This window comes from Patiria miniata, unplaced genomic scaffold, assembly GCF_015706575.1.
Source record: "Patiria miniata isolate m_02_andy unplaced genomic scaffold, ASM1570657v1 HiC_scaffold_7, whole genome shotgun sequence".
NCBI lineage: Eukaryota > Metazoa > Echinodermata > Asteroidea > Valvatida > Asterinidae > Patiria > Patiria miniata.
The window spans coordinates 34,819,530-34,841,791 of NW_024037074.1; the positions used below are offsets into that span (position 1 = coordinate 34,819,530).

Sequence of the window (22,262 nt, forward strand, 5' to 3'; positions counted from 1 at the left end):
TTAATTGAATTCTTTGCAAAAAATATTAGTATCAATTTTTTTGGTTTAAATCTTGTTTTCCCTACAAAAGTTGGCAAGTGATACTTGAAGTACATGTATATGGTTTTATCATTCACACAATAGCTGACCAGTTTACATATTTTTTCATGTAACTTCAAGAGCAACAAGGAAGAAAAACAGTTTGTAATTTTTGTCACATTTTAGTATGTTTGTTTATCGGTAGAGCGATGGAAACAAATTGAAAAGTTACTTGTTTGATCTTTTTATTTAATTTAGCGACCTCACGCGCGCAGGGGGCTTGACGTGTGAAAAACTGCCGTGAATATTAATGCATTTGAGCTTCGCAGCTTTGCATAGGGTGAGGTCCCCCGTGTAAAATGACACGGCTACATGTGGATATGGATAGCGGCGTGGGCTGTTATGGGTAAAACCACTGCATACAAAATCGTGTAGAAAACAAGTGGCGGTTGTATGTGGGAGTGCCGCCGATGATATAGCGTGTGTTGTATGTCAGACAACCTACCGGCGCCGAATCCTCTTTTCCACTACTCCAAGCTTGCTCAACCGAGGCCCATTTTTTTTCCACTCTCCGCCCGGATTTGTGTCTCAGAACCTCGGGGGCTACGTCGGTGTTTAGCCTTTTTCTGTGAAACATCGTAAAGTCGGCTTCAAAATGGAGAAAATTAAGGCCAAGTTGTCGGTCCTGCGCAATGAAGTTGACGACGCGAGAGAAGAGGCAATTGAACAGAAAAAACTCGCCATGGAGTATAAAGCACGGATGGAAGCTGTAAGATGAAGCATAATGTCTTCTCGAGACATTCTCAGTTTTCACTCACATGGGGATTTTTGTTTACATAACATATTGATAATTGAATCATTTTTTATCATTTCTTACAGTTTTAAAACGTTTTCGACATATTGAATCTAGGCTAGTTGCATTATGAATATGATAGGCAAATTGACATTTTTGAATGTCAATAAATTGATAATAACAGCCTAAATTATATAGGCCAAGTAAATTAGATCCCAATCCCATACAGTTGCAGTATATTTTGCACATATAGGCCTAGTCCTATTGTCTTTTTATTTGTTGCCAACAAAATGGTAGCTATGTCATGTAGGCCCTATGTAGAAAGGGTTATGGCTCCTTTGGACATAGCTTGAGTAACTCCAGCTGACATGCTCCATTTTCATTCATGTAACGCTGGAGGCATAACCTGTTCGTTAGCATGTGGTAGCAAGAGACCCTAAAAAAATGGCCTCTCAAAAATTGTTCATTTTCAACTCTAATATCATGAATATCCCACCCCAGAGTTCATTTACATACCTCATACATTCAGCAGTCATTTACGAAGCTAATGATCGACTTGGAACAGACCACAAAAAATCTTGATGATTTCGGTGGCTTGTCCGTCAATAAATGCCAGTTTCAACGGCTGTCTTCCATTTTGTTTTGGTAATAATGTAAATGTATGCATCACGTGATGACATCAAAAAAAATCTGCGCGAGCGATGTATGTGGGTACCACACCGCTTTCAGGCGCCGCAAGTGAGTTCAATTTTCGTCTGGTGCGTTGTCGCGTTGTCAAAAATGAGTGAACAGTTGATTCAAATGTGAAATTTTACGAATGCACGCCAAAAAACACAAACTTAAAAAAAAGTAATCGACAATCATCCCGCCCTAATTTTTTTTCTGGCTTGAAAACTTTAAAGCAAAAAATAAAATAAAAGTAAAATATTCAAAACCCACCCCCCTTTTTCCCCCCAATGTTATAGAAAGTACCACTTAAACATGCACATGTATACATTTACCATGCCTTTATATGGACATGTAAGACACATCACTGCATCTTGATAATATCCAAAGATTTTATCAAACACCTTAAACACTATTACACTATAAGCAAATGTTTGTTTTGGGGCTTTTGTACATGTGTGTTTTTCCCCTTTCTAATCTAAGGTCATTATAACCATGGAGCATGTATGGTACATGTACGTGCATGGTACATGTACATGTGCCAGTGCATAAACGACAAATGTACGCCATTTGCCGATTGCACGGAAGCAACCAGGAAAACGAGAATCACATTTCTCTGTAATGGAAAGGTTAAACAGCCTTTTAATTCTTTTTTTTTTTTTAATGCTAATCTCCTTTTTTGGTTTCGAAGTCTAACAGAAACCAATGGCTCAGTGAGTATAAAGCCAGTTGCATCCAACAATGATCCAACCATATTTCAGCAGTGAGAACAAATGGTTCTTTGTTCATGTTTCCAAAACTGAACATTCAGTAGGAATTGTCCACAAGTTGGATTGAGCATGCATGGGCGTCGCGAGGGGGGGGGCAAGGGGGCACTTTCCCCCCTCCCCCCCCCCCCCCCCCCCCCGGAAAAGCAAAAAAAAAAAAAAAAAAGGAAGAAAAAAAATGAGAAAAAAGAAAAGAAAAAGAGGTGCGAAGTCATAGTGGTGTAAATTTAATGGGGTGGGGGGGGGCCAAATGTCCCTGCCCTCCTCTAAAACTGATAAAATACAGGCATTTTTTGGCAAAAATATGTTTTGCCCCCCTCTAAAAAAAATCCTGGCGACGCCCATGTGAGCATGGGATAGGGTTTCAGTTACAGTTACGACCTTTTTGTAACGGGCACCATACATCACAATGTGGAACATGGACCCGTAGTTTTATGGATAGTTGCCAAACTAGATAGTGCAGTGAAGGTGTTGACCAAGACCAAACCAGCCATGTTATCACTTCTATCACGAGGTGTTGTACATGTACATGTACTTTCACAAGGCCCCCTTCAATGGAGAAATCATTGTGCATGCTATTGTACAAAGCAACTGCCCCATGCAGATTATCTAAACAACAGCTAGCGCAATGCTTTTCCAATTGACGGGGGGCTCATGGATGTGCGGTGATCACATGCCCGGAATCGTCTTTATGTTGCACTGCATTGTGGGACAGTATACAAATATAACATGGTTTGAGGGTGGACAGTCGATATTCGCTCCCCGTGGTATTGAAAAATGACCAACTAGTTCCCGAGGCGAAGCCGAGGGTACTAGTTTGTCAACTTCCAATACCGAGGGGAGCTAATATCGGCTGTCCACCCGAAATAAACCATGTTATATTTGTTTTACTATACTTCATACATATTCAGTTGCCGAATTTTTTTTATATATATATGCACCTAAAACAAAATTCGGGGAAACTTGTACAGCTCACCAAAAGAAGATTGTTGCTCAATTTCAATTACATACATGTAGTTTGGTTCGTTTGCAATATAATAACTACAGTTGTAAATACAGTTGTTTGTGTACAACTTTCTTTTGTACAGGAGACATCTTTACACGGTCCACACATTTTCTCCAGTGCGGCATCATTGAGCTCTGGAAATTAACATTTACCCGAACCATGCAACCATTCATAGCTCTCTTGGGCGATGTTCGCGCGTGCGTACTGCACCAGGGCGACAGTTCCTCGATTGCTCAGTAAAGCGCATGCGTAGTAGACTGTCGCACGGGTAACCCGTGCGACAGTCTACTACGCATGCGTATTACCCTGTGCGTGAATCCTCGTGAATCTGGCACGTGATGGTGAATTGACCAGTGAGAGTTCGGCTCTCGATCATGAATATGTATAAGGTATAGTAATATACGCTGCACAAAAACCCATTCATCAGCGTATGTCTTCACTGCATACTTCCGATCTGTCCTTGAAGGGTCTGTAGTGTTTTTGCCTTGGCCAAGTGCTATGCGCCTGAGTGTGTACATTCCTTGGCCATTTACTTCAGTTGGACTTGACACCTTTGTACATGTATGACACATACTAGGTACTTCAACTAATCTGTGCCTGTCATCATTACAGATTACCATTAACTAACCAGGTATTTAGTTGATAAGGAAGTTAACACTCTACATGCCTGAAGTTTACACTTGTACTTTTCTTCTGCCTGAATAAAAACAGAGACCAGGACATTGGTAATTTGGAAAACATGCTTTCTCAAGTTTTGTAATACATTGTACATACGTGTACATGTACTTAAAGGGAATGTACATCATTGGCTTTTGCTGTAATTTTCAGAAATGAACTATTTGAGGGGTTAGTAGGCCTATAATAGATCAAATATTGTTACACTGATATGTTTGAAATTTTGTGTTCGAAAATGCTGGAAAAACCAAGACAAACAAAAATGTTCAAGTAGTCTGGTTCCCTGACTCCACTAAAGATAAAATGGATCAATTTATAGATGCCAGAAAATTGTAAGGTAAGGGAACCAGTCTAGCTGCTCTGCACCCGTTAATGAACATGTAACAAATAGCAAACACAATTTAGACTGAAAAAATGGTAAATTTGGAGCAGTAGTTGAAAAATAGTTAGGTTTTTCCAACGGTGGTCGGCCGACCACCGTTGGAAATGTATACAAAAATACAATTTTCTTGAAAATGATTTCACACCTGGTGCCATAATTTAACAGGATGCTTTAGACTGTCATTTACCAACATCCTAGTAAGGTATTTTGTAAAAACTTGGTAGTTTTATTTTTCGATGTTTGCAAATGTTGTATATTCCCTTTAATGTTGTGCAAACCTGACCCGAAATTGACCGGACCGGAATTCTTCCATAATTTTGGTAACACGTGGAATACTGTTCTGTGCTTTGGTTGCTTGTGTTGGAAGCAGTCGGACACGCTTTGTGCTGAAAGAGGCAGATGTACATGTACATGTGTACAATGTCTGTACAGAGCAGCTTTCCATGCACACAACCAATCACAAGCTCAACACACTTGACCAAGTATACATGTACAGTGTACATGTAGGTAATGTGATTCAGGAATACCAAGGCCATCTGCACTAGTAATACATGCATAATTTCATATTCAATTGGGCTATGCTTGGGGCAATTTAAAGAGACTCTGTGTGTGCCCCATAAAGGTTTGAAATCATTGTCAGTCAATGCCAAAACACCCAGGTGTATTGACCTATCGCCGTTTGCAAGTTAGCCACGCCCCTTAGACAACCCTATGGAGTTTTTGTACACTAAGTTTTGTCTCAGATTTTGCGCGTTCCGCGTCCATTTGTATATCATGTAATTGGACAATATTTCACCAGCTGCATTGGCGCGAGGCTGACGCGATTCTACCGTGATAGGTCAATTGAATTTTAACCCTAACTCCCTTGGCATTTTTGCGAGGATGCAACCTCAATCCCGCGAAACCCTTCAACTGCCTCCATGAAAAAATTGCATACAGCATCAATCCTGCAAAATGCTCCGTTATTTCTTGAATGTGGTCCTCGGAGGGGTGATCACTACCTTAATCCTACAAAATCCTCCAGTAATCACTGCCAATATGTTGGGGCAGAGCTAATGATATCCTGGAGAAGTGTGGAGGATTTCAAGTATAAGGTAGACCTATATTTATGTACAGCTGAGCATAAACAACACAAGGTCCAGCCCAAGACCTTGACACAGAGCATTCTCCAAAATCAGCCACACATTTTTTGCCATATAGCCTCAATCCTGCAAAATCCTCCATTTTACAAAGAGGGTTTTAGGGGATTTGGGAAGGTTAGGGTTAATCCTAACCCACCTCAATCCTCCAAAATCCTCATGGCAGTTTTGGAGGATTGAGGATGAATAGTGTTTGAGAAACAAGAGGATTTTTTATACTAAAATGCATCTTTGTCAATTACTTGTGTTTAAAGTCGTAAAGAGGTCATAAGTAATGAATTTGGGGTTAACTTGATTTAAAAAAAAATGGCAGGTGACTATTTTTTAAGATTGTCTGAATTTGTTGATTATTTATTTTTTTTGCAGGCTGAAGCAGAGAAGGACGACTTGGCCCGAAAGGCACAGCTTCAGGATGACGACCTCACAAGAGTCACAGAACAGAAAGATGTGCTTTCCGCAAAACTAACGCAAGTAGAAGAACAAGCTGAACTACACATAAGGTAACGGGATGTCTGTATTTGCCAGCAAAATCCTCCGTTATTTCTTGAATGTGATCGTTGGAGGGGTGACCACTGCCTCAATTCTGCAAAATCCTCCGGCAATCACTGCCAATATGTCGAGGCAGAGCCAGTGACATCCCGGAGCAGTGCGGAGGATTTCGAGCATAATGTAGGCCTAAATGCACGGCTGAGCATAAACAACACAAGGTCCGGCCCAAGACCTTGACACAGTGCATTCTCCAAAATCAGCCACATATTTTTGCCATATAGCCTCAATCCTCCAAAGTCCTCCATTTTGCAAAGAGGGATTTTGGAGGATGTCAAATGATATAAGAAGTCATGAAATATCTGCACTAATAAACAGGTGGTTGTGGGTTCAAGTCAAATCTGAAAATGCTTTAAAAAAAATTCTCACATGTTCTAAGAAAGCTTTTTAAGCAAACAGTGCTTGATATTACACTGCGGCAGAGTAGGGCAATAAAGAATATTTAAAATCTATGTTTAAAATTTTTACATCAGCACAACACACCAAAAAACATTGTAAGTCAAACATGTACAGAGTGCATTGTAATTTTAGCTAATACTGAAGGTGTGCACATTTAAAGTACATGTATTCAATTGTCAGAGTTAGTTATAGGTAAGGTTACCACTCAGCTTGAGTCTGCCCCTGAACTGAAGGAAAAACATTCCATGAGTAGGCGCGGCCCACAACCACACTGAAACTTGTATTTGTACCGAGCTTCACAGAACATTCTGGAGAAAGGGGTTGGGTTTTTGTTGCATGTTTGTTTTTCTTAGAAGGAATATGCATGTACTTGTTCATTTCACTGCTTTAAGGGTTCATGACATGAATTTTACACTTGAGTATATTTGAAGCAATTATCCATTTCTCCGCAATGTATCAAGACATCCCTTTTTGATGAGATTTGAAGGTTTGCATGGTGGAAAGATACTAAGACAAGTAAAACGTTTTGCAAAGTGCACTTTTTAAAATCCTTTACAATATTTCATGCTTTTCCTGACAAGTGATGTCACTTTAGGAACACACTCTTCAGGTTAAGGTTTTTCTCTTCGAATTGTAAAGCCAAAATTTCGCACATTGAAAACATTATGCATACAATTTTCTCATTGTCTTACTGTCACATACTGAGACAACACTGAACCACCGAAAGTCTTTGGCCACATCATGTACCCTATGGTGTGCCTTTCCTGGGGCTAGACTGATAATTGATCTCCTTGGTATCTAAATGACCCTGCCTCGACCTCATGTGACCTTACCCCTTGAGGTCATCATCTTGAAGTATTGGTTAGTGCCAGCTCCCATGGAGACATTGAACAAAAAATAGAACATACAGTACACGTACACACTTCACGAGCATGGGCTTACTAAGTTCTGTGGAAATAAAAAATTACACATGTACATGTAGATCATAGATGTACAATGACTGTACATTATGCACATTGTGTGCAACTAATTTAATTTTTACATGGTCGATTTGTTAATATTGCATGCATGTTTTTGTAATATATAAATAAATTTCAGTTATTGTAAATTTTGTGGTGAATATATGAGGCTTTGATACTCATTTCATTCATTGAGCCATGTACCCAAAATGGAAAGTATACTTGCTCATTGTAAATTGAGCCCGTTTTGTTTTGTTTTGTTTTGTTTGGTTTGTGAAAAGTAAGTCAGGGTTCAGTAGTCTTTTCCTTGACTACATGAACAGGACATTTTGGGAAAAAATCTTGACTTATTCGTGTACATATGTCCTCTCAAGAAAATAACACTTGAAGGATACATTTGTAAATGCCCATTCAAAACTTTAACACCCAACACATTTTTCCACACCTGTGTTCCAGAATAATTTGCCAAAATTGACACGAATCCCGGTTTCCAATACATGATCATGGAGAACTGATCACGTCAATTTGAATAATCCAAACAAGAGATCTCAGGTTTCCTTCGCCTTGCGGCACTGTTTTACTACCCTTCGAAAATATTTCAAGAATTCCCTTATCCAGCTCTATGTCAAGGGCAAATTATAACCATGTATCCTGTTATGCAGCGTAATCCCCCTTGTATCCATGTACGTCAGCCGTGTGCGGTGTAAGTGTAACCCAAAAGGAATGTGGCACAAGCAGAATTCCAGCCTTTTGTGTTGACTCTTTGAATACAAACCCCAGTTCTTTTTTTACAGAACAACCCAGGTGATCACCATTTACCCAAATGTGCCTGACTGGGCCCTCTCAGCTGCACAAAGGGGTGGATTCTGCTGCCACCCCTTTATGAATTGGTCTGCACGGTTGGGTGGTCCAGATGAGGTTATTTGCCTGACAGGGAAAACACAATGCTTTTTACAGCTTTTTTGGATTGAATGAAACACCATCCCTGTCGTCAAAACTTTGTCTGAAGAAGTGGCAGAAAAAGCAAGGAATACAAGAAACATTAAACTTACAAAGAAATTGTGCTGTGCCAACTCCTCCAATTTTCCTACTATCTTAAAGAAGTACATCATGCACTGGCCATTTCATGGCATTTTCCTCTCAATTTTTTAAAATCCTAACCTCACCTGAAGCTACAAAATACTGGAACTAAAAGTAGTAAACTATGCAGTACTTCCGCACATAGGCCTATGTGGGCACAGCACTCATGGTATTTTTTGGTATTTGGTACCTACATACATAATTATTGTAGTACTCTTTACCCAAATGAACTCTTAGGGGTTAGGTTAAGGAGCTATTTTTGTAGCGACACAAAAGTTATTCAGTTTTGAAATTTGAATCGAACAGTCAACTCACAGGGCGGATATGTTTTTGTGCCAAAACAACCCAAAATTCAAAGCGTTTAGCAGGGTGTTACAGATGCCCCAAAATAGGGGGAAAATTGGGGGGGGGGGGGGGATATAAAACAAGTTTAAACATTGTGAGGATAAAATGAAATTCAATTTGTTGAAGAGAATGAATAGTCTGTATCCCAGTTTAGCTATGAATAACAAAAAAACGAATGCAATATTTACTGTAGTAACATTTCAACTATTGGGTGAAATGAACTTAACTCTGGAGTATTTGATAATGATACACACTGCAGTGTACTTTGCACATGTAAATCCACACACTGTGCATAGCTGATGCGAGTATTGATTGAATTCAGTGCTCACAGTGTTCATGTTCATTGAATGATACACCCCTCAGCTAGCCTAAGCCAGAATCACACATAGAACCCAGCATACAGTACGTACAATGTACATGTACATTTTGTACATATGCTCATGTAGCACACAGCATACATTGTCTGGTTGTTTGCGTTCCCCAAGCCATTCAAGCACCCCGCCCCATTCTTGTGTGTACTGGATTTTGCAGGATTGAATACCTATGCAACATAGAGAGCTCCTCGCCAGGGTCAAAGTAAAGGGTTCAGATGACCCCTTTGCAAACATGAACAGCTACTTTGTTCAGGAAAGGAAACTATGATCCCATTTCATTGTCTGGTTGATTCAGACTTCAGTCACCATTTTTATGATCAGACAGGCACTGCAACTGCATACCGCACTAGTATAGTACATCAATGATTTACATATGTACATGTACACACTCTGCATTTAGAACACCCCAATGTGGTTCAGCATGGAATCAAACAGTTAAGATTTTATCTTGCAGACAGGGGTCAGAGAGATTGGATTCTGTAGAGTTTCCTGTCACGCACTTCATAGGGTTAAATTAACATCGGCAGACCAGACTTTGACCTGGGTTTTTTTTTTCATCCATTTACTTTGCAATTGTAACTTGACCTTGGTACATATTTTATGAGGACTCACAAGAAACGTTGCTGTAGCAAGTAAAGATTCAACAAGATATAATTGGAGTCATGCCTTGGGATTTGCTTGCCCTAATTGATGATATCATATTTTTTTTACATCAGAAAATCAGATTATCAGAAAATGTTAAGGACTACAACTTTCTTGCCTTTTGTGTCAGTACAGTCATACTAGGATATCTCAGGATCTCATTTACCCCCCCCCCTCCAAATAGAAAGCCCGATAAAACCTGAGCTGCCAACATTGTACAACAAATTATTTTACAAATTGAACTATTTTTCATGCGGCCTTTAATTTACAGTACGTTGGTAAATGTCAGGGTTAAACTGTATTTAGCTATGTGCCCATCTTCTCTGCAGGCATACCCCTTGCGTGTCCCCGCTAGCCTGCAGGCCAGTTTGCATTATACATGTACACCGTCCTGTCTTTTGGATTGTGTGCAGTCAGGCACAGGGATCGCCTAGAAAAATGCGTCAACAAAATGGTCGAGGAATTTCAGTCCGAAGGCAGTGATTTGCATACGTGTACATTTGATGACCAGCGGACTGGCCTTTGAAATGCAAAGTATATTCAGTGAATGTTCTTTAAAGCTATAGTCTATCATTTGTAATTTGTGCATTTTGTTCGTTTGAAGCAACAAAAGAGTTCAAAATCTAATGAAGGATTCTGAACAACTAACCTGATGAAGTTTCAGCTAAGTTTCAGCTGTACATTCCATGAAAAACAGCATTCTAAGATCTCAATTTCAAATCAAAAGTTACTGAATCATGTTTTGTATTCGCACTGATCCGACGAATTATAACAACCGCGCGTGCGTGTGCGTCGTTCCAATACTTGTGCGCGCTGCGCTGAATAACAAACGAACTACTAATTTAAATTTTCCTACGGTGCTTCTTAAGAATCACCGTTGGAAATGCCTTGTTTCGTTGATTACTTCAAAATGACAGCTTCCCAGAAAGAATAATTTCACAGGGAGTTTAGTTCCCTCACTATCTTTCAACCAAGTTTGTTTTTCAACAATAATTACGCCAGTTACTTTTCGGATGGCTGCAAATGATGGACTATAGCTTTAAGTCTGACTTTAGTAAATGAACAGCCTAATTTAGTAATCAACCAAAGGGCTGGATTTTAAAAAAAAGTAAAGAGTTGACTATTGTTAATTGGACAAGGAGACAGATGGTTTGACAAAAACTAAATATATGGTTTTATTATCCTCAATATTGAAAGCACAAGGTCACAAAAATCATAGCTACATGTACATGGTTGCAAGTATTTCCAGGAATTATTATTAGCTCAGTCTGACTTGTTTTGTGCCCTGTGGGTGATTTTTGTGGTTGGCTTTGTCTGTTGTTTTGTGTGTACAGGCATTACGCTTGACTTGGCCAGTCTACTGTTTTATGGTTTTATGTTTTTATATACTGATTTGATTTATTGCTTTGTTCAGGTAAGTAGCAGTGGCACTGTTTATGCAGCTAGGGTTTTTCATGTCATGCAAAGTACCGGTACGTGGCTCTGTCTAGAGTTCATAGGTTTGTGATACTGCTCAAGTGTAATAAAATTCAGGACAGATGTTTGGGCCAAAAAGTCTCAATATACTGCAGTTACCGTGAAAAAGTAAACATTTGTATTTGCTCATACGAAGAGCTTATTGTCAATCATTTTGATTCAACCCTACGCTTCCTAAACCAAGCGAGATCCAACAGCCAAAATGTTCTGTTGGATTTGCATCTAGTTGATAGAAACAGTGGACGGCTGTACACATTGTTAAATTTGGCTGGGTCCTTGCAGAATTAATTAATTACATGTAGATCATCGGAGTATAACATCAATGTGAATAAAATACCTGTGTCAGCAAGATTTCCATGTATACTACGTGTAGGAATGGATCAGGTTGTAAAAAAGACAAAAGGGAAATGCAAATCATGCAAATACAGTATTGGGGGAAATTTGTAGGACACAGCTGTGGTCATTTACTGAAGGCGTGAACTCATTTCAGACACCTTGCATTTTGCCAGTAGTGTGGATCGCCTATTTACTGTTGAAAACACAAAAAGCTGGAAATTTCCGGCGATAAAAATGAAGACCACAAGCTAAGATAGGATGTCCTGAATCCCACCACTAGGTGGATTACGTATTAGTTGCATTTAAGGATATCCGATGTTATCCGGTAAAGATAAACCAAAATAGAGTGTAGAATGGCAGGAAGTGTGTGGAACTGGTGAGGCGAATTGTAGCCACCCTTATTGTAGCCGCACGTCCGAATTACAAGGCTACGGCTGGCGGTAACACACACATTGATGGGAAGTGGTTTCAGCCACTTCCTTAGTTGCATGTGTAGTTTCTAGCCATAGTCAAGTGATTCAGGCACGGCCATAATTTAGACCAACATGAACAAAAATTGCATCCGTTTATCATACAAAGGACATGTACATGTACGTATTCATGTTCATGTCTGACCGCATGGCTTGTGGTTTTGTGGAGTCTGGACCATACTGTCTGGACTCACTATTGAAATTTATCTTTTCCAAGGACTGTCTGTGCTCCGAACATTTTGGTTTTTTGGGGGGAATTTTGTCTTCATTTGACAAAAGGTATAAATGTTTAAACTAAATTGATTATCATCAGTCAATAATGAAGTCATTCAGTTATCAGTCTCCCCTCCTTTGAAGCCCAACTTCTGTTTCCTTTGGCTTTGCAGATCACCTGATATTGTGATTCTTGCTTTAAAAAAAAAAAAAAATATCAATCAGTGCTTTATATGCTGAGGCATTCATTATTTTGCCCTTGTGATGAAATCTGTACAAAAGAAATCAGAGACTGTGTTGTAGGTACTTGTCCTTCAATTTTCAACAATGAGGTTGGATTTGTGTCATTGTATTGACACCTGCATTATTCAGGTGAAGGTCATTCTGGATCCTCTTAAAATTGTAATGGCTTTAGCATCACTGCACAGTGCACATAGTAAAACAGACTCTTGCATAGAGGTACCGTATGTTTTAGTTGTTGTCCAAGAACAACCCTCATATTTCCATGCTGTCATTCGTGACACCTTGACCAAATAATGTATACATGTGTGAGCATTTGTAAGTTCTAGTATCAACATGGCATAAAATTTAATTGCTCCAATACATCCAGTGATAATATTGACTATAGGCCTACAATATTACATTAACCCTTCTACTATTTAAACAGTCACAGACAGTCAAAATTTCCATCCACTTCCCCTGTCGTACTGTTAACACAGGCTAGTCACCAGCAGTCAGATCATACATGTATGTGAAGGGAAGCACTTCGACTAGTCAAATTCAGTCAACAGACCATGAACAGACAAAGCAGGCAAGTTGTGGGTACAGCTGGCTTGCATACATGTACATGTATACATGTACATGTACACCCACAGCCAAAGCAAAGCTGTATCAAGTTACATGAACAGTCATAGTCAGTCAATCCTGCTTTATGTAGGCTGGGAATTCTTAACTGTTGAAAACAGTCACTTGATGGATTTTGACTGAAAGGACAACGTGGTGCAGAATGTACGTTTGCATAGGAGGGTTAAATCTCTTTTAGGAGTTTTTGCACGCACATGTATCCAACGAACCAGTGGGAAGAGTTTCCACTGAGACACGCAAAATCACAAAAGCGATTTTATGTCAGACCGTGCTACTGCAAACTTAACCCTAACTCCCTAGGCCTTTTTGCTAGGATGTAACCTCAATCCTGCAAAATCCTCCAATTGGCCTCATGGAAAAATAGCATATAGCCTCAATCCTGCAAATTCCTCCATTATTTCTTGAATATGGTCCATGGAGGGTGACCACCTGCCTGAATCCTGCAAAATCCTGCTGCAGTGACTGTCAATATTTTGAGGCTTGGCAAGTGACATCCTGGAGCAGTACGGAGGATTTCAAGCATAATCCAGGCCTATATTTATGCATGGCTGAGCAAAAACAACTCAAGGTCCCGCCCAAGACCTTGACAAAGTGCATCCTTCGTAACATTAGTAAATTAGTAACACACTTTTGCCATGTACCGGTACATGTACATGTAACCTCAATCCTCCAAATTCCTCCACTTTGGCAAAGAGCATTTTGAAGGATTCAGGGCAGTTACAAATTTTCTGATTGAGCATAAACTGTGACAAATATTGTACCGGGCACATAACTTGTTTTTTTCAGAATGTAGAATCCCTCTGGAAATTTATCAGAATGTAGATACGGTACAAGGTTAAAGGTGTACCGTAAAAGTATTTAACCTTAATCCATTGTGATCCTTTTGAGTATGAATGGGCTTTTATTTACTGCTCATAGCTCATTACATGTCTGTTGGAGTGTGTTGGATTCAGTAGACATTGGTAAAGGTGTATCTTCATGTAATCGATATCGCACAGCCTTTGGCCATGAAACTCAAAAACAGTTTATCTAGACATTTAAAAAAACACTGATTAGACAGTGAAGAGTAGACTCCTACAGTTGAATATGTACATAAACTGCATGTACATGTATGCATGTCCACTGAATGCAATGATTCATACATGTATATACATATTCACATTCAAAATGAAACGAAAACCGATGATCACACCCATACATGCACCATGTACATGTTGAGTGCACTGTAGGCCTACATGTACATTTATCTGCATGTCGGTTGTCAATGATCATATACATGTATGTAAGTGATACATTATTTATGTATCTGTACATGTACACCGTATACATTTCACATATTTATGTATGTCTACATGTACACAAAGAAGACAGCTTCAATAATTTATCATTTGATGTTTAGCATTTTGGTAAAATTATCTCCTGGACCTTGAGAATGTTGTGTAGTACAAATGTATGTGCATACATGTACCGTACATGTACACAAGGACTAATTTGTTCATATGGGTCCTTTCAGCACATCACATGCATGCCATGCCCTAATTGTCAAGCAGTGTGTGATTCCTGTCCATTGATCATATGTTCTTGTGTGTCTGGCTTGCGTACATGCAACGACCCAAGTGAATCTATAATTATTGCTGCATTAGTCACAGACTGCACATGCAATGTAGTCATGGCGACCCCTGGCCAGACACAGCCCATGAATTTATTATAATGATTATTATCCCAATTCTCGCATTACTTACGCGCTATGTAAATAACACCTGTTGGAGCAGTGTAGATTCCTTTGCCCTACATATTAATTCTACATCAACGCTTGCATAAATTGTACTTCATGAAAAAAAAAAATGAAAACGAAAAATCATGAGAAAAAATTGAATTTGAAACCTAAAATATAAATGGTATATGTTGAGAGCATATCTGTAGCATGTAGAGATAAGGCAAAAAAAAAAAAAATTCTGCTTCCGGTTACCCTACCCATCCTTTCCCTATGCTCTACCTACCCTATTTTGACAGCCCCTACCCTAATTTGTTTGGGAAAAATGAGAAAAAAAACCTGAAAATCATCAATTACTACCTTTTACCCTTGACTACACGCAGACACCTCCATATGATCGTACGCACACAAAATTCCCCCCCCCAAAAAAAAACCCCCAAAACTTCCCTACCTACCTACCCTATTTTCAAATGCAAATCGGAAGCAGAGCCTAATCAATAACTGTTTACAGATAATAATGTTTACAATAATGTTAACAGATGAGTGTTCATGAAAGTGTATTAAAATGATTACATTTTAATTTACACCCTCCCTCTCTGGCTGGCAATTTCAACAAGGCTAGCCCAGCTGTCAAAATAAATCAAGCGACTGTTTTTAACAGTTGAGTGCTTCTTGCCTTCATAAAGCACATTGACTGGCTGTGAATGATATGAAAACCTGATATGGTTATGCTTTGACTGCAGGAGATTGATAAGCTGGCTGTGCCTACCAGTTGCCTGCTTTTGTCTGTCATGTCTGTTGATGGAATTTGAGCATCTGACTGTTGGCGACCAGCCTGTGTAAAACTTATGGCATGGCAGGGGAACAGGATTATAATTTTGACTGCCTGTGACTGATCAAACAAAGGGAGGGTCAAAACATTGTTTAAAAAGCCTGTTCAAACCCATTGTGTATAATAAAAGTTTTGAATTATTTTTTTTTGTCTTTCTCTTTCTACTAGGGCAACCAAGGCACTGGAAACCAGAAGCATTGCCGATGATGACAAGGTTTGTACGCATATGGAGAGGCTTCAAAACCACAAAATTACCGTATTTCAGTTTCCACTTCGAGGAAGAATTGTTTCAAACTTGGTACCAAATCGTTACTAGACAGTGAGCACATGAGGGCAATTCCACGGTTACTCACGTTACATTTTCGTAACATGAGTAACCAATTTGTGCGTCTTGTTTATCATACATAACACATTTTTCTGGATGTCATCTTTGGTGCTTAGGTAGGTCTAGGTCTACTCTATCTGTTATTAAACCTATTCAGTAAGGTAATTACAGCCCAAGGAAACTCAAAAGTACATCAAAAATGTAACGTGAGTAACCGTGGAATTGCCCATGAGCTGAATTGTCCAAATTTCTTTACAAAAAAAATTGTCTTCATAAAAACTTTTGAATTGGGCCTTCCATGCCCAGTGTCTAAAAATTTAGACCATTGGACATTTTTGAACCTGACGAAGGTGAACATTCCAGTTATACTTACTTCGCTGAACTTTTTAGGAATGTTTTTAATTTCGTCACCAATTAGAGAGCTGTGAAGAAGTTACAAAAATGTTTGTTCCCTTTCACATTGACGTCAAAATAAAATTTGTGAACAATTTTCTTCTAACCTGCACTTGATCCACAACTGATTCTCATACATCGTATTTCGTTTTAGTATTGGATGCTATTTTCTTACAATGTACATTAACATGAATATGCAAAAACTAAAGCCAATAAAAAGTTTTAAAAAAAAAAACAAAAAAAAACTATTAAGAAAAATTAAAATGTGAAGAAAATAAGAGGCCTCATCATTTCTTGAAGTGAGAAGTAACAATTATTGACTGTTTCATTTGCCAAATAAGAAGCAACAGAGTTGCTCTCTCAAATCCCAGCTGCGATTCCAAGTTTCTGTAAACTATGCATTGTAAGATGGCTTCTGCATGTACATGTAATGCATGTTGGTGTAAAAAGCAAGGGCTTGCCCCACCCAGTTCTGTTAGCTGTGTATGCGTGGAACTTTTACGTATTTCTGAATTTTAAACCTTTATTTACATGTACCTAGTCACTTAGGGCCACCCCCAAATTGAATGCATTTTGAACATTTCTTTATATTATAATGAGCATGTAATATGGTGGTTAACTGCTATAAACCCCTATCTGGTGTTGTTCTAAGTATGTTCAAACCAATTCCCAACCAAAGAAAATGATTATGAACGGAAATGAAATTTCAAGCATAACATGTGTGTGATATGATCTTCTAAAAATATTTTCGACGTTCAAGCTAGCCTGCTGAATGCAAGATTCCAAATGTTAGCTTTGTGTCTTCTTCAAAAATACTTGATCTTTTGTTTGATTTGGTATGTGTGGTGATTTCCTTTTGATGCATATTTTCTGATGTACCGTACATGTGCTAATTTTTGTGCTTTATGTTGACAGTAATGTGGAAAGTTCGTGGAATGATTTTAGTTTGCTTTTACTCTTATTTATTTTATCCTTTTTGTGTTTGCTTTCTCAATCCCAACTTCTTTCTCCCCCCCCCCCCTTGAACTCTCTACCTCCTCTGCCCTGCATACCCCCACCCCACCCCATCCCTCGCCTTGTTGGATGTTCACTGTCTTCAACTTTTTCTTCGCTGTCAATTGGGGACTCTGTTGCCTACACCTGCTGCCTGGTTGACCTCCCGCCACTCTGCGAAACGGACACGCCCCTCCTCCTCCTCCCCTGCCCTCCTTCTAGATCAATTCACTAGAGAGCACAGTGCGATCGTACAAAGAGGCGGCAGAAGAATCCGATCGTAAATACGACGAGGTATTGATGAATTCATCTTGTCATCTTTCAAATTAACCTTGTGTGTTTGTTTTGTTTTCTCCCGTCATGGGGGTTGTTTATTTTTTGCTCCCTTGCCATCGCAATCATATACGGACTGTGTAAAAGATTACACGTATGGAGAAGGAGCTGATTAAGGAGAAGTCGTCTGCCGATCACAATAAATTTTTGTACGATGAGGTAACGTAATGTGCAATTGAGCAGAATCCTGCTGATATTTTGGTGAGGGTATCATTCAAATGCAAATTTGTGGTTTCCCCGTCCAGACTACCCAGAAATCTTGGTTTGAGTGTTTTCAGTGTGGATGCAATCCGGGTGCAAATTTCATGAAGCTGCTAAGCAGAGAATGATTGCTTAGCAGATATTAGCTGGGAACCAGTCACAAGCAGTGTACATTGCATGACAGTTTGGCTGGTTACCTGTTTTTGCTGAGCAAATAGTTTCTGAGCTTAGCAGATTTCTGTGCTTAGCTGCTGCACACAAAAAATTGTGACAATGTAGCAGTTGGGAAAGGGAAATAGCTGAAAATGTTGGTCATGTACAAGTGTAGGGCATGTGTGGTGAAATTGACAGAAACTTCTACATGTGTGAACCGGGGGGACGTAGCATTTTGTACGCAACTTGGGCCGCGTCCGAATTGCTTGGCTACGGCTACGGCTTGCAGTTACTTACCCATGTGCCTATGGGAGCGGTGGAAGCCACTTCCCATAGACACTTGTATAAAGGCCGTCTGTAGCCACTAGCCAAGGTAAAAGTGTTCCAATGAAGGCAGATTACAAAAAGATTTGGGCTCCGTGCACAAGTACTCTCTTGCCAGCAAGAAAGGGAGGGTTGGAGGAGACCATCGGCTGAGACACTCCAATGCTTGCAGACGATGCCTGACACTCACGCGAAGATGGCATTGTGCACATTCACAATGAAATGAGTCGTGCGAACCAGTACGCGCACGCGGTGTGTCCCGTGCGCGGGGCTCTCAAAAGTGGTACAAATACGCCCTCTCTTGTTGGCACACGGAGCCCATACTATAAGCCCAAGTGTCTGGTAGTTCGGGTTTTATCAGTTGCCAAATATTACGTTGTAAATTTTGTATGCCTTGACATTGTGTTTGAATGTTGGAGGAATTTAATTTCTTCTCGTTGTGTTGTTGTGACTTGTCCAGCTTGCCTTGTGTATGAATATTACTTTATTTATACATGTACTTGATGATGCTTGACCAGGAACTGTTGGTGGTGACACACTTCTGTTTATAATAAGTGCTGGGAATTTACTACAATTTTCAGTTGAATATTGAATATTTTGTATTTTTCTAATGGGAGACTTTTGAGACGTTGGTGGCCGAAAACACACCGGTCCTGTTTCCATTGTTCGCGTCATATTGAGCATGCCCACTTTAGCTTAATAATGACGTAAACAATTTAAAACCAGTGTGTTTGCTGCCACCAACGTCTCAAAACGTCCCCCATTGACCAGCACCAAAATGTTCCATTTTCTTTGCTTGTGTCGAGTTACATGTACATGTGGCGAGGATTCTGCAGTTGATGTTTTCTCTGTGGTCCTTTATGTGTTTGAATCGTTGGAAAAATTTTCTTTCCATTTTGTATCAGTGCTGACAATTTTCTCTGTAACAATTTGTTTTCCTGCAAAGGTCCTTAGAAAATTCACTGTTGCAGAGCAGGATTTGGAGCGTTCAGATGAGCGTTGCAAGGACTTGGAGGGGTAAGCTAAAGAAAGACGGCTCGGTTTTGTGGAAAGTCGTCGTTAAAAATCCAGCCAAAAAGGAATGTTCTTGGCCTTGGAATAATTTGTGGGGCACTGTGGTCCAATGGTTACGGTGTTTGACTCGTGGGCCGTGGTACATGGGTTCAAACCCTGACGGGGAACATGGTGCTTGTGTTCTTGGGCAAGGCACTTTACTACGATTGCCTCTCTGCACCCAGGAGTATAAATGGGTACCTGTGAAGGTAGAGACCAAATTGCGCTGATCTTGAGCTGCTGCAAGAAAAAAAGGTCTCATTTCTGATGAACAGGGATAATAATTGTAAAGCGCTTTGACACCTTAGATGTAAAGCGCTTTACAAGCACCATATTATTATTATTATTATTAAAGTTATTTTTTGAATTGACGATACTTGCATATGGCACATGAAAATCTTGGTTTTTTTTCACATAGGCATGACACGTAACAGGATGATGAAAATTGCTGTCTAATTGCGAGAGATAAATGAGGGCCTTAAATGAGTTGTGCAGTTTATATGAGCAAAAACAAAACAAAAAGTCGCACGAGTGTTGTTTACATTTTCATTTTCACTTCAACAAACTGTTTACCCAATTAAGATTGTTCACTGTTGTAGTCTTGAATCCTTCCGCAAACAGTCATCTGTGAATACTGTCCCTTGTCTCTCCCACAGCAAGCTCAACGAACTTACAGAACAGGTCAGCAACTTGCAGGCAGCCAACAAGTCGGCCGAGGCTCGATATGAGAAGGCTTCGGAGGCTGAGGAAGCATTGCTGGTCAGAGTACAGGAACTGACCGCTGAGAAGGAGGCTGTAAGTATTGACCCTACCCACCATACCAAACTCCCAACTCCCCCCCACCCCCTAAAAAGCAAAGAAGAAAAAAAAATGAATGGCACATTGGCTGAAATCTAATTGCAATGCACCTTGGCGATGATGCCACCTGACCTGTAGTGTCGGCATGTCACCTGACCTGTAGTGATCGACATGTCTCCAGCATGCCGATCTCAATGCCAGTTCATACTTCATGCGAATGCAAAGCGAAATTTAACGTCACAAAACAGTCACTGGGAAATTCTCCAGACTTAAAACGTGTTCAGCTTTTGCGAATTCTCAGCGCAAATACTTGTTGTGACGTCATAAATTCGCATTCACGTTCGCTGAGTATAAAATGGCCCTCATGCAGAATTCTGTACCCTATTTTTTTTTGTGTACATCAATATTTAAATTGAAGTTGAGCTCTATGTCACGGGTAAATCGACCAACAACCCGATGGTCGTTCCGAGACTCAAAATCTGCTGTGAGAAATGTGGAGGTGTGTTCAAACTAGGCCTCAGCTCATTGTCCAGCGTTTGATCCTAAACTGACTGTCCAGATTTTTTTTTTACATGAAGATCACAGTAGAAGTAATCGGAGCCTTCCATTAAAAGCTTATCAAGTTGTGACCGGAACTTGTGATGGATGTGTGATGAGCTGGGCTACCTGCTTACAACACAGGTAGTGGGGCAGATAAGGCAAACATTTGGGGAATTGTCCCATCACCTATTTGCCTATGGGATCCATAGTGCTTAAAATTACACTTCATTTGTATTTTGCATCAAGTGTTTCTAATTTTATTCCGTTTCTCCGTTTCTCTCTGACTTCAGTTGGCGAACCAAGAGGAGTTCACCAACCGGTCATTCAAAACTCTGCAAGTCCAGCTGGAGAGCGCCGAAGGTGAGTGTGGCACTCGCTATCAGAGTGCATCGTGGGTGACTGAAACTCGTTACCCACCATGCCTAGGGTGTAGAACGGGCGCGGTTCGCACGCGTTGCGTGGAACTTGCCCTGCCCGTCGTGAACTTGGAGGACAAAGGTTTGCATTGTGGGAAAATTTACCCGCAATGCTCAGGTAACAGTGTAGGTTTGTTTGTAAGTGTCCAGGTGATGTTACTTTATTATTTGTCATTTTGTTGAGTAGAATGTTAAGTGTAATTACGTTTTGTCGCACATAGTTGTTTCTAGTTGTGTACAAGTTGTTCATGGGTCATCTTATAAATTTGGGGTCCACTTTTTCCCCTGTCCCTGTTACATTGACACCTATTATTTTTATAATTCCGATGCACTACTTAATGCAACAAATAACAAAAAAAAAATTTTGAAGTCATTCTTAATGATACTTGAATGTCAAAGTACCAAGGTAACAGGGACAGGAATAAATGTCACACTTTGGACCCTAAATTTATAGAGTAGCCGTCATCTAATTACCAAGCCATTTAGTGGCAACGAATAAAACTTGGACGTTCCTCAACATGTCTGTGTTGAGAAATGCAATGACGGTGTAGGTTTTCAGTGCGAGGTTTTGGATAAAGCTTTTTGTTTGTCCTATGTGTGGGTCCAGATTTTGACAGATGTTTGCAAATAGTGCACAAGAGTAAAGAAAAAAAAACCACCAGCCATGTCTCATGCAGTACTCTTTACTTAGCACAGTATAAAATGTACCGCAATGCAGTTAATTTCCAATTTGATTTTTATTTTGCATTTAAGTTTATCTTGTTGTAGAGGATTTAGTCTTTCCTCGCAATATCTACGTCACTAAGTTTGAACGTCCTTGCTATTGGTGTTGGACACGATCACTGATTAATACTGTCGAATAGTTTAGGATTGTTCGACATCAAACTGCACAAAAAGGTACATTTTACATTGTGTTCTTTTTTACCTTCAATGTTTCATTTTTTTGATGAATTAATGTTCCCTTCTCTTCCAAATTCCCTCAAAATTCTGTATTTCTGTTGCAAAAATTGTTTTCCCTCTTTCTACACAGCTCCTAT

General features: G+C 39.7%; 1 protein-coding gene across 5 annotated transcripts in view; it reads left to right on the plus strand.

The window, feature by feature from the left end:
* Positions 1 to 22,262, plus strand: part of LOC119745877 (tropomyosin-like) — a 50,211-nt gene that overhangs the window by 11,454 nt on the left and 16,495 nt on the right. For 4 of the 5 annotated variants that reach the window (XM_038222528.1, XM_038222526.1, XM_038222527.1 and 1 more), the window contains 6 exons: positions 5,813 to 5,946; positions 15,865 to 15,910; positions 17,630 to 17,701; positions 19,365 to 19,435; positions 20,128 to 20,266; positions 21,100 to 21,169. In XM_038222528.1, coding sequence (XP_038078456.1) covers positions 5,813 to 5,946; positions 15,865 to 15,910; positions 17,630 to 17,701; positions 19,365 to 19,435; positions 20,128 to 20,266; positions 21,100 to 21,169 — 532 coding nt within the window. Of the gene's footprint in view, positions 1 to 420; positions 788 to 5,812; positions 5,947 to 15,864; positions 15,911 to 17,629; positions 17,702 to 19,364; positions 19,436 to 20,127; positions 20,267 to 21,099; positions 21,170 to 22,262 lie in introns of those variants that run through there. The other variant, XM_038222530.1, reaches the window with a different exon arrangement.